The sequence below is a fragment of the Spea bombifrons genome, chromosome 6 (assembly GCF_027358695.1).
Source record: "Spea bombifrons isolate aSpeBom1 chromosome 6, aSpeBom1.2.pri, whole genome shotgun sequence".
Lineage (NCBI taxonomy): Eukaryota > Metazoa > Chordata > Amphibia > Anura > Pelobatidae > Spea > Spea bombifrons.
In genome coordinates, this window is record NC_071092.1 from 43,912,176 (window position 1) to 43,924,728 (window position 12,553).

General features: G+C 40.2%; 2 protein-coding genes across 3 annotated transcripts; one reads left to right on the forward strand and one right to left on the reverse strand.

The window, feature by feature from the left end:
- The first annotated feature begins 2,334 nt into the window (after window positions 1-2,334).
- Window positions 2,335-5,796, forward strand: C6H1orf210 (chromosome 6 C1orf210 homolog). 2 transcript variants are annotated; one of them, XM_053469509.1, is made up of 5 exons: window positions 2,335-2,461; window positions 3,498-3,580; window positions 3,994-4,477; window positions 4,623-4,751; window positions 5,382-5,796. In XM_053469509.1, the coding sequence occupies exons 2-5, from the start codon at window positions 3,509-3,511 to the stop codon at window positions 5,705-5,707; spliced, it is 1,011 nt and encodes a 336-aa protein (XP_053325484.1). In that variant the 5' UTR covers window positions 2,335-2,461; window positions 3,498-3,508; the 3' UTR covers window positions 5,708-5,796. The 2 variants fall into 2 exon arrangements, with proteins under 2 accessions (XP_053325484.1, XP_053325486.1); XM_053469511.1 differs by having other exon boundaries at window positions 5,385-5,796.
- Window positions 5,797-9,470: 3,674 nt separating this feature from the next.
- Window positions 9,471-10,783, reverse strand: TMEM125 (transmembrane protein 125). The gene has a single exon (XM_053469661.1). It carries the CDS (start codon window positions 10,687-10,689, stop codon window positions 10,039-10,041), a length of 651 nt encoding a protein of 216 aa, XP_053325636.1. The 5' UTR covers window positions 10,690-10,783; the 3' UTR covers window positions 9,471-10,038.
- Between the last annotated feature and the right edge of the window lie 1,770 nt (window positions 10,784-12,553).

Genomic DNA, 12,553 nt, shown 5'->3' on the forward strand with positions numbered 1-12,553 from the left:
GAATAAAGCTATAGATGCAGGAGCCCGGGCTGTATAAGCAGATTACATACGTTGTTTATGGCCTCCATCAGTCAAACGTGGTCAAAAGAAATGAGAATCTTAAGATCCAGAATAAAATACAGTTAGATTTATAAATAAAGAATAATAATAATAATAATAATAATAATAATAAAAATAATAATAATTCATGTTTTGTAAATCCAAAGTATTGCATTTCTTAGTTTATGTATAATTATTTTGTTTTATCATTCGAATTACATCTAGGACTCCCTAAATCTTTTTGCTAAGGGCCTTGAAAATAGTTTTTTGTCTAACGAGAACAGTATTTTTGCCTATCCAATATGAAAAGCCAACCAGGTAGGCATCTCCTGTAATAGAACAAGAGGCCATAATCTAAAGCTAGAGGGTCAGAGGCTTAGATGTAATCTAGGGATGTTTTACTTTACTGAGAGGGTGTTAGATAAGTGGAACAGACTCCCGGCAGAAGTGGTAGAGAGTAATACAGTGAGGGAACTTCAACATGCATGGGATAGGCATTTGGCTCCTGACGAGACCAACGACTGATTAAGGTCTGCGGACTAGACGGGGCCCAATGGGTCGGCCGTCAGATGTTTCACTATACCAAACTCTGCCTGATGTTCAAGCAGCGTACCGAAGGGTTAAATGTCCTCAGATCTCCTTGTTTAATCTCCTTTGTCTTGAGATGTTTTCCTGTTATTGTATGAAGACAGCAATTAAGGTTGAGCCCAACATCCTGACATTTTTTTTTCTCCATCCATAAGACATCTGGACCCTCGCAGGATTTCTTACATTATATGCGACACTAAACGCATTTATTTATAAATCCCAAACGGAGGAGACGTCTTCTCTTTTGTATTCCAATATTTTTTTTCATTGTACAAATACCACACCCTGAGATTTATTCCCCTCGTCGTTGGAGTCGTCTCCCCGCTTTAACGCACAGAAGTTTAATAGGAAAGTGCATGAATAATCTGTTTGTGAGGGCGGATGAATGAATCCTCGCATTGTTTTGCCAAACATTCAAAAGTCATTAATTTAAAGAGCTCCTACCTATTGTATGAATAAGTTCGTGCGTAGCATTCAGACGCAATCAAAATTCTTGCACTAATGTAGTTGTTTTGTTACACTTCTCAAAAGAAACTGAGACCAGGGGCTTTAGGGGCTTATTCACAAAACGGTGAACGGTTGTTGAGTCGCAGTAAAAAAAGATCGCTTCGGTCTCCCAGGAAGCGAATATGAAAATAATTTGTATGCATTCATCAAACCTGCAGAAAAAAAACCGAATGAAAGAAATCACTTACCTTAAGGAGAAGCTGCAGCTCCAGAGCTGCAGAACCCCCCCCCCCTTTGGTTTGTTGCTTTGCTCTACTTTTTGGCTTCTTTATAAAGCAGCCAATCAAAGTTTTCCTGTTGATATCAATGGGAACTATTTCTGCGCATGTGTATAAGGGGTTGAACATGTCTCCTGCGTGGCATAGATCTGGGGGTGGGAAAGGGGTAAATGCATATGGGGGGAATTCTGCAAGATGGACACCCCCAAGAAAAAGGACCACTCAGCTATCATATGCATTAAAACATATATGATGGCTGGTATACCCCTTTAATACACAACTTTTTTTCAGTGTTTTTTGCTATTCTGTTGAGAAGCAAGAACACAGCAGATTCGACATTTTATAAGCGCGCACCCAGAAGCGAAGCGCGTTAAGTATTGAGCAATATGGCTGCTGCAGTTGATATAGAACCTTCAATAAAATGTTATCACGCGGGGATCATGTAGCCGAGATGCTTCCTTCATATGGCAGATTTGCACAATTCCTAATCTGCACAAATTTGCTCACCCATCACAGGAAGGGTTTTGCTTTCCCTCGAATATTTCAGCCGAGCTGGCAGCATGTCAGCTATATATCATACATTACCCAGCAAAATACAACCAATTACAGCATTTCTTGATGCTTTATTGAAAAGTATGAGCTATTAATAAGGAAATGCCAAGTTTTCTGATTCTTTCTAATAACCCTGTCTTTGTGCGCCATCTGGTGGCAGACTGTAGGTACTACATCTATCCCATCAAACCTGGCAATAAAAGCTGAGCCTGCCAATTTAGCACAGTTTGTGATTTTATTTCAGGGTATTTTTAGGGTTTTATGATTTATCTTCCGATACGTATTGTAGGGAGACAGTCTATAGGCACCTTCGCTTCCGTATGTAACGCCGGTATTTTAAAATCCCGTAACACAGACCGACGTGGTTACATTTTAACCAGCTCTCTCACCTTTGTACCTTTTTTTTTCTTCTTCTAAACTCCACCCATCACCTCCGGGGGAAAAAAAGGCAGAGAAAAACAACAGGAAGGGGGAAATGTAAAAGTGGAGTTTGTGGAGGCTGCCGACACGGGGGCATGCTGTGTACCCAGGATACAAACACAAGGACGCGGTTAAATGTGAGTTGGAAGGGAATCCGGCGGCTGAGAGTTTTGTGGGTTATGCCGGGATGAGCCGAAACACGACTCCACGCCTGGCATGCCTTCCACGGTGTGACTTTAGGACAAGCCTAGCTAAAGTGGCGACGTTCGCCAGACACCAGCCTGCAACCCCCTTGGGCCACCAAGCGTTTCGGATGAAGCCAGAATATTGGCTGAGGGTCGTAGGAGTTAAAGCTTATTTTAAAAATGTAATGTCAGCCTTCGGTTTGTTCTCCGGATCTGTATCGTCCAGTCTCTCTTCTGCCCTCATTTTGCTTGTCTAATAAAGGCGTGATTATAATGAATGCTCACCTTGGCAAAAGTCGTATTTAACCCTAAACTCTGGATTTGAAATATATAATCAGTTTCCAAACTAGTCGGCCCCCTTATTTTTTTAAGGACGGAATATGGAAATTCGATTTAGGACAAAGGAGCCGTAAATATTTTAAATTCACCAAAATCTTGTTTTAATATTACTTTTTTGGATGGGGCTGCTGGTATGCGAGGGGGTGACCCCATACGCTTTTATTATATTATCAGAATAAGAAAAAATGGCCACTTATGGGCTACCGGTGGCCTTTCTCTCTCCTTCTTAATTGTCCTGTTATCTTTTGGCTGACTAAAAATAGATCCTGTCCCTCTCAACGCGCTTACCTTTTTTAAGTAGAAAAGCAAAATATTATCGCAAACAGAACATCGATTTTTAAAAAAGTGCCAGACGTTTAATTTGGATTTATTATTATTTGTATTTTTCTGATTTGGATTTCTAAATAAATAACAGCAAAAAAAATTAAAAAAAATGTGTATGATTGTCCATTTAAATAAAACTTCTTAAAACTTTTTAAAAATCTGGTTACTGCATTTTAAGGATCTATACGTCATAATAAGATATTTGCGAAATGAAAGCGAAACTTTTTTTTTTAAACTTTTTTTCTGAGATGATTTAATTTTTTTTTTTAACTTTTTTTCCGAGATGATTTAATTTTATTGTTGCTTGGATTCTTTTTGTCTGCAGGTGAACTCAGCATGAGGCTTATTCTGTATTTCACATTCGCCTTATTGCCCCTCGAGGCAAACCCCTGTATCCTTCTCCCCCAGGTAAATACTGTACTGTACTGTACTATAAGTATCTGTTTACAATACACATCATATGTCGAAGGACATTCAAGGATGACTACGCTGCTACTTCCTTGTTTTCATGGATATACGTGTAAAATTTTCTATAAATATGGGGAAATTAGGGGCAGATCTTCAAAAATTTTATAACCATTGATTTTGGTGTTAACTCTCAGCTTTCCATTATAGTAGTTTGTAGTATGAATGATAGTCAAAGTGCCCCTGAGTTGGTCTTCTGAGTTGGTCTTCTGAGTTGGTCACTGAGTTGGTCTTCTATAACACGTGGACTATCCTCTAATGTGTCGCATGATTAGTGTTTCCATAATCAAGTTAAAGAATCACCTGGGGTTGGTTTAATGGGTGATTAATTTCCTCTCGTCTTGGTTCATTTACAGGGTAAAGCAGATTGCAAAGGCATGGGTCTACATTCCATGCCATCTTCACTCCCCCAAGATGTCCGTTACCTGGACCTCTCCAACAATGCAATCCGTATCACCAAACCGTTGACAGGACAATTTTCGGAGATACTTTTCCTAAACCTCTCTCACAACCCTCTCCACATCCTCCCAAGTCAAAGCTTCCAAGGCCTAGACAAACTCCAAACATTGGACCTCAGCCATTGTAACATCTCCAGCCTGCACCCCAACACATTCGACGGCCTGGAGAACCTGAAAATTTTGATCTTAAGTGACAACAGCCTCAGTTCAATCTTTTTGGGGAATCTTACAGCACTAAGACTCCTAGATGTAAGGAAAACCCAGATCATCCCATCACATCCCTCTAAATATCTCAAGAGGATAAAGCTTGGTGACATGCTGCTCCGTCATGGCCTCTGTGATTGCGTCTCAAGAGGACCTCTCGGTACTGTTGATCAGAAAGGTACGTAGGGAAGTAAAATGTATGAGAAGTGATGCATTGTAAGCTCACGTTAAAAATATGTATATTTGATATATTTTGATCCTACCATGCAAGTTGTTGTCATTAGGCCATTAAAAGAATAATTAAAAATTTTATTTCTCCCCAGTTTCTGGACTGTTCTGCCCGTGTCCTGCTCAAGTCAATGAGAAAGGTGCTCAGGTTTTGAGAGTCGGGTATGGACGCTTTGCCCGAGACGTGAGTGAAATCTCCTTCAATGACTCCTCAGTTAACTCAAGTAAGTCTTTTTTTTTTTTTTTTCTTCAATAAAAAGCAGATCTGTCTGACATTGTAGCCGGTGTCACGAATACTCCTGTAAAATGGTTAAAAATAAACCAGAACAAGTTTAACAGAAAAAAAAATGTATCCTGTAATGTAGGTTAGCATTCACAAAAACCTGGTTTTATCTTCCTGTATCTGCAGACCTGGAGGCGCCGTTGCTGTCAGTCATGTGATATTTTGGGTGACTTTCCCGGCTCAAACACCACACTGAGCTGATGCTTTATGGCAATGCTAATTCCTCCATAGACTTTCATGAGTCAGAGGGTCCATTTGGGTGAATAAGATGGAGCCATTCTGCTGTCCCGCACAAGACAGGCCTTATCATCAGGGTGTTTGCCTAATAGTTTGTCTAGAACACATGCAGTGGCCTGAAAACATTATATATATTATATATCTTATACATAAACTAAGACTTTTACAAAAATAGCACAATACTTTGTTTTTACTTTGATGCTAGTAATACAATTTGTTAAAGAAGATATAATAATAATAATAATATTAATAATAATAAGAATAATAATATAGGTCTTTTTATTATCTTTTTTGACAATATAGTAAATATTTAATGGTTCCTGTGTCTTTCCAGCAGCCTCTCCTTCGCCTACTGAAAGCCCGTCCCATGGAAGAAGCTGGCCTTACCTGGTGGGGTTCGTGTTGGCGGCCATCGCCCTGTCAGTTCTCATTGCCGTGGCGGCCAAGTGCAATCTCATCCGCAAATACCTCAGCAGCTACCGCCACCGACCTCTGCCGGAGAACGAATGGATCAGTGAGTCCCAAGGCGAGCTCCCCGGGGTGCCCCTGCCGCCCCCCGAAGACGAAGACGGGTTTATCGAGGATAATTACATACAGCCAAGGCACCATCATGAGGAAGAGGAGGATGAGGACGATCGCATGAGCACATTTCGTGTCTGACGGACATATCTGTACCTTTAGGCCCATGTATTTATCACCTGAGAGAAGGAATTTTATTAAACTGGAGCTAGCGCTTTATTTTAGAAGAAGTAACCTGCTTCGCTTCTAAGAAGTGAGGCTATCCTCTTTTAACTAAAAATGTACTACTTTAAAGTAAATATTTGTGTGACTCCCAGTAAGGAACGACAGGCGTTCTCCTCTGTGCAGCTTTTGAGGGTCCCGCGTCCCTGTTTCTTAACCCTTCCTTCGTTGCAGCGGAGAAGAACAGCCCTAGTAGTCTAGGGGTTATTAAGAGCCAGGTGCTCGGTTATGTGTAGTAAGCACATGCTTGCATAAAGGGGAGGGGCTTAATATTTATAATACCCCTCCCATTTTCTTATATGCCCCTCCCATTTGACTATGCCCGACCAAAACCACTACCACGGGTAGCACTCAGCACCCAAAGTGGCATTTGAGAGGTTGAGACGTACACCATGCAATGTATCCTCTAAAGCTTGTCGACAAACGGATATTAGGTTTAGGAGAGTCTGAGGTCCCAGCCTTCGGCTTAGGCCCAAAAGTTACTTGGCAGTTGATGTAGTTGTGCCCTTGATGTAGTTAGAAACCCGTTTTTACCGGAAGACCAAGGGCCGACATGAAAAGGGGAGAAGTCTGTCACAGCACATTATACACTCCACCGTAAACCCTTACGTGAGTGAAACTCGTGTCCTACCACACCCATGCTTCAAAGAACATTCCAGTTGCAAGTAAGCGATCTAGAAGGAGAAGTCGCACGAAGACGAGTAGCATTCTATTGTACGCGTCCCCGAGCCGACGAAAACACTTTACCGCCATGCATAAATCTCACTTCATACCCACCAGTTCACCTGTATGCCAGAATATGCCTGATCCCAACTGGCCCAGAGAAAGTCACAGATGGGCTTTAGTATTTAGAACACTGATTGAATAACACGTTACAGAGATTAGACGGCCCCTATAAACTGGAAGCCCCATGGAAACAGAATATTTTTATTTTAACATTAAATACAGTGCTTTGTATTTTATCATGTTTCAATAAATTCCCGTATCTGCAGATTGTTGTCAGTCATGTGATATTTTGGGTGCCACCACACTGATGCTTTATGGCAATGCTAATGAAGTCCATTCCTTCATAGACTTTCATTAGTGATTAGGACAGAGTCATTCTATTGTTCCCCACAGGTAGCAGCATAAGGAGTCAGGGCGTTTGTCTAGTAGATTGGGCTCAGATAATAGATGATAAGGCTGCATTTATAATACATGTCCCCCGCAAAGCGACCATCTGGTCGCCGAGAGTAAAGGAGTATTAATTAATTAAAAGCGAAAGCTGAATGTTTTAATGTGAAATGAGTGCGTGGTGGGGATGAGCAAACATACTCATAACATGCGTGTATAATCTATACCATTAACAAGAAGAAGAGCGTTAACTATTCACCAAGGCTAGCTGAAACCTATCGGTCTACTTAAACAAAAAGTACATTTTTTAACCATTTTAAAAATACTGGTCTTGCATTTTATTGTAATTTTATTTTTTAACACTTTAGTTGATAAAAAAAAAATAGGAACCAGATCTACATGTGTTTATTGGGCATCGGGCATTTTGGGCTCACTGGCAATTCCACCTTTCCCTATATATTATTATTTTATTATTATTATTTTATTAATATTATTGCTATTATTTATTGATTTATATAGATCCTTCATATTCTGCAGCGCTATATAAATCAATAAATAATAATAATGTATATTATTTATACTAATTGAATAAATGTCCTATATAACATTTTTGTTGCCGAAGCAAACTCATGGTTTAGGGAATAGATCCCTTAATCAGCCGGTTGCCCCATTTATTGTTAGTATTATAGATGTATAAAAAAAAATCACAAAAAATCAGAACAGATAATCAGAAAATTATTTTTATTAAAGTCTCATTTTGAAACATGTAAAATATTAGCTTTATATTAAGAATCATGTTTTTCGGCGAGGAATAAAAAATATATATATATATATTTGCATCTTTCCATCATCTTTAAATATCTGCATCTCAGATGCCACGAATACGACAGCATTTTACACAACGGCTTTGCAAAGTGTCTCATAATTATTCAGCGAATGAATGAGAGCAGGGTGATTCCGCCTCGCTCGTCTAAGCCTACGAAAATTCTCCACTTGGGCTAATTCATAACTCCCATCTTCCTCGGTCATACAGAATCTAAGATGAGAGTTGTAGGGTGCTAGAATTATCCCATTAACTATCCAAATACCAGAGGGTTTTTTTTTTTATGCCCATTCGCTGCAACTATCTGGGTAAATTCTGGTAACGTGCCTTTAAATAATTTACATGACAAGACAATGGGGACAAAGGTAGACTTTAATAGTTCCTCTTACTGCTCCCCACCCTCTTTGTTGGCTACATAAATCTGACAATATTTTATTGGTTAGCAGTTTTAACCCTTTGGGGCTTATTTACACAAACAGGAGTTTCAACAAATTTGTTATACATTATGAAGGGTCAAGCTACTGTATTTAAAGCTTGGTCGGCCCTAATATAGGTTAAATGAGTGTGATTTCCTAAAATTCTGCTCACTGACTAAACTATACATTATGCACGGCTAGCTCAGCCCTGGAAACTGTGTAGAGTAAAGCAATTGAAGGGGGAAAACTCACCTGCAATCTCCTGCCTTTGTAAATAAACCCCTTTTTTGTGGCTCGTGCCCACACCAGCTAAAAAAGTTACTGCGGTCCAGTTTTAGACCAATAAAATCAGTGCAAAATATTCATTAATACAGGGTTTAAAAATATGTTTTTTTTTTTTACTTATTTGATTTCAATTTCTTTATTAAGAAATGTGGGGCTTGGGTGGTTGACTGGGGGACCTTTAGATGTAAAGGTCGTTGGGGATTCTACACTTGTTACATTTCTGGAATATATTCCAAATGGGAAATTAACCAAATTCACTATAAATACATTACTGGTGCTGGAGAAACAGCCGGCTATCCACCCAACTTCATATAAATTCAAATATTCCAGCTCTTCCTTAAATTAAATGAAGCCACGATTTATGGAACATATGTAAACATATTTTAACAAAAATATATGATAATCATTACAATTAAATATATATATATGTATGTACAAGGATTATTAGTGAGTATCATTGTTTTTACAGTATTATGTGTAATATATACAATCAGCTGTACATATTTAAACTTTTGTTATAACACTAGAAATGTCATTGGCTACAGCTTTTTGCAGCTTTTTGCCCCCCAAAAATGTAAATCTCATATTATGTTATAGACAATTAGACATGGGAACTCTTCAGGCTTCTCCGGATGGTGGGAGCCACGTTACGGCACGCGCCACTCCCCGTCCACTTCCCCTCCAAAAATGGCATGTGCCTCGTAACGTCGGCGGGACTGACCACCAAAATCAACTGGACCACCTACCCGTGTCTCGCAAGAGAGGGGGGCTCCCGGTACCCGGAGCCAGAGAGTCCCCAGGTAAGGCCATGGACTTTTGGACATAGAATAAGAATTTCACATTCCAGATTTTCCCCGATCCTAGTTTTACTTCTATTTACAGCAAATCTAGAATGTGACGGTTTCCCTCCACCCATGATAAAGAGACGAGACTGGAATTTGGTTATCTGAAGGATGGAGGCGGTTCTGTGTCGTTCGAAGGGTTAACCACACAGTACAGAGTACATTTAGAGCTCATTTTCTTCTACAGCATTATTTAATCGCTTGTCTGTAAAGTCTGAATTTATAACAGCTGCGTCTTTTAGAGGAGCACCAGGGAAGGAACGTCGTGGTGGCACAGAACCATCACGATGTTCAGCTTTCGACTGAAACACTTGTAGGTACATCTTTAAAAGTAAGGATGTGAAGCAAAAATACACAAGTCTTGGGTACAGAACACATTTTTTGGTCTCCTTTCAACATCCTATTCATGGTTTTTCTAACCACCTTGCATTGGCATCATAAGATATCCATACCTTCTCTTAGAGGTCAATATATTCTCTTCCAAAGGTTCCATATTATTCTAGGAAAGAGATAACATGGAAACAGGCGAGGTTCGTTAAACTGTTTTTGGAGATCCTTGGTATCAGTAACTCCACACCAGAATTTCTACAACTGGGCTACATCTTCCACCGCTGCGGCCTTCTGAAAACCTCACCAAATATTGGTTATTTTTATGATTGACAACAAATAAAGGTTGTGTTTTGCATACAGATCTCTGGTTTTCTCTTTTTTTATGAGCACTGTTGTTTTGCATCCGATCGCCATACTCGATTCCAAGTTTCTAACCTGGGTTTATATGAGGTTGGCCATACTCGAGGTTGCATTACGAGACCCGCTGAGTTGTCCAGAGACGGAGAACACATTAATGCTCCTGAAATGGAAGTTTCTGGTGGTGGCCCATGACTTATAGAATATCACCAGCGCATATATAAGCAGGCCAAGGAAAATAAAAGCTCCACAAACAATTAAGGTAATCCCCACCGAGTGCATAGTAATCAATATTGTAGTTGGGCCTGATTGTTCTCTGCTAAAGGACAATATGTAAAGAACGACTCCACATATAAGAATAACAAAAGCGCTGATTAGCAAAACCACCGTATCCGATAATCCTCCACTCTTCAGCATGTCAATGCGTTCTCGACTGTGCAGGCAGTGCATATCCTGAATGGCAGAGCTCAAGAGCTGCTTCAGCAGGACCAGAAGAGCCAGAAGACACAACGTTGACCCTACGGCCAGCCTCCATTCTCCAGAACGACTCGTGGTGGTGGAGAGAAGCACAATGCCACCAATGCCGCAAATAATGATGAGGAGGACTGCTACTGTGTAGCACACTAATGACTTGACTGGGTCCCTGGACCACCAGAGCTCCATATGCTCCTCTATGATGTCATCCTCCGTCCGTCCTTGATGTGGTGGAGTCCTTGTTGGAGGGGTCTCCTCCATCTCTGTAATTTTTGTAGCACAGGAGCAAAAGAATACACAGAGTGTGTCTATGTCCCACAAACTGTGTGGCTCATAGCCTTCAAAGACAAAAGACAACCAGTTCACATTGCAGACGTATTCTCGGTGAGAAGATCTGGTTGGATGAACATGCAGCAGATGATGGGTATAATATTCATGACAGAGGAGCAGATCCGCCGTTGAGTGTAGATGTAACTAGATCTTCTCAACCCTCTTGGAACATCTTTAATCTTTCACATCTCCGCCGTACATTCTTCCACGTCTACATAACTACACCTGCAAAATAAAAATAAGACATTTGGACAGTGTTTGAATAACTTCGGGATCTTGTATAACGCTGGTACAGGCAGGAAAAACCCAAGATTCAGAATAGCCATAAGCGGGAGGGGAACTCTGGATGGTAATTATGTATCAAACGCAGGGACTTTGTTCCTAATCTCTAACAAGGCACAACAAGAAGCCGTCACTACATTTGTAACCAATAATGTCTATTTAGGGGCAATCAAGGACAAATACTATTCTGGATCCCTTTTTTTTAGAAATTATCCCATAGTTTGCACTTCTTTGGTATTCTTCCACCTGCCAGCTTTACCTGTAAATATGGAATACGTTCAACATTAAAACATTAAGACATTTTGCCCCTGGGCTCACCTACTTTTACACGGCTGTTCACCAGAGTAACAAACAATACACCCTTTGTCTATAATATCAACCTCATCTTTGTTCCGGTCTCCAATGTATACATTTTAATATATATGTACACACGCTATACCGTACCATTCAGAGCCAGAACAGGATGAACAGATGAATTAATTATTCATTATTAATCATAATTATATTTCTAGGAAAAATATCTCAGATTTAACACATGGGGGGTTCTAAACACATAGACGCAATGATTGATAATAGAAGGCCACTGATACCCCCCCTTCTGCTACCCTTGCCAGCTTGGCATTTAAAGGGACTTCTTGTCGACCTGATGTGACCCCGCTGTGACCATTGCCTCCCTTTTTTTACTGTGAATGAATGAAGTTAATAAGTATAATTATTAGAAATGTAACGGATGCTGGACCCCCATTTTTTTTAGAATTAGCTTTTTTTTGGGGTGGGCTCGCAAGTTGTGTCTGTTTAGAGGATTGCGGTGTGGGGGATCTTGCCACCTTCTTACGTACCTTCTCGCCCCTTGGAGCTGGTGGCTGAAAGGGTTTGGGGGATAAATAAATAGATCACGAGAGATGAAATGGGATGTCGGGGACGGTGACAGAGACGGGACGCATCCAGGGCTCCGGCTTTATGAGATGACACATCCACGCTTTGCTGTCACTCACGCTGACTCTTGTCACCAACTGGTCTTCCTGTCACAAAGTTCCTCTGTCTTCAGTTTTACAAAGGAGGGGGAGGAGTTGGGTTTAACCCTTTACGGGCTCAAAGAGAAGCAGGAAGAATGGAGCGCGTTGGCAATGATTTATCGCAGCCTGTGTCTTCCAGAGAGCTCTGTAATCGGCCCCCCAAACGCACTTTGGATTTACTTGATTTACTTGATTTCTTCTTCAAGGGAGAAATGGGACTTCCTTATTTTAATCCGAATATAACGTTTAATATGGGGCTGTTTCTCGTGGATTTAGTTAAAGGAAATTCTTGTTTCATCTTCGGGATGCCGTGTAGAGTCCGGGTTGAATATCCTTCCGGCTCCGACAGTAAATAGTGTATCGAAAACAATGTTTTTTCCTTACTATTCCCGTGTTTTGTTTTTATTATTGTGTTTTACAGCATCTGCTATTATTTTTTTTTTTGTTTGTTTTTTTTTTCCAGAAATACATCATGTTGAAATAAAAATAAATATATA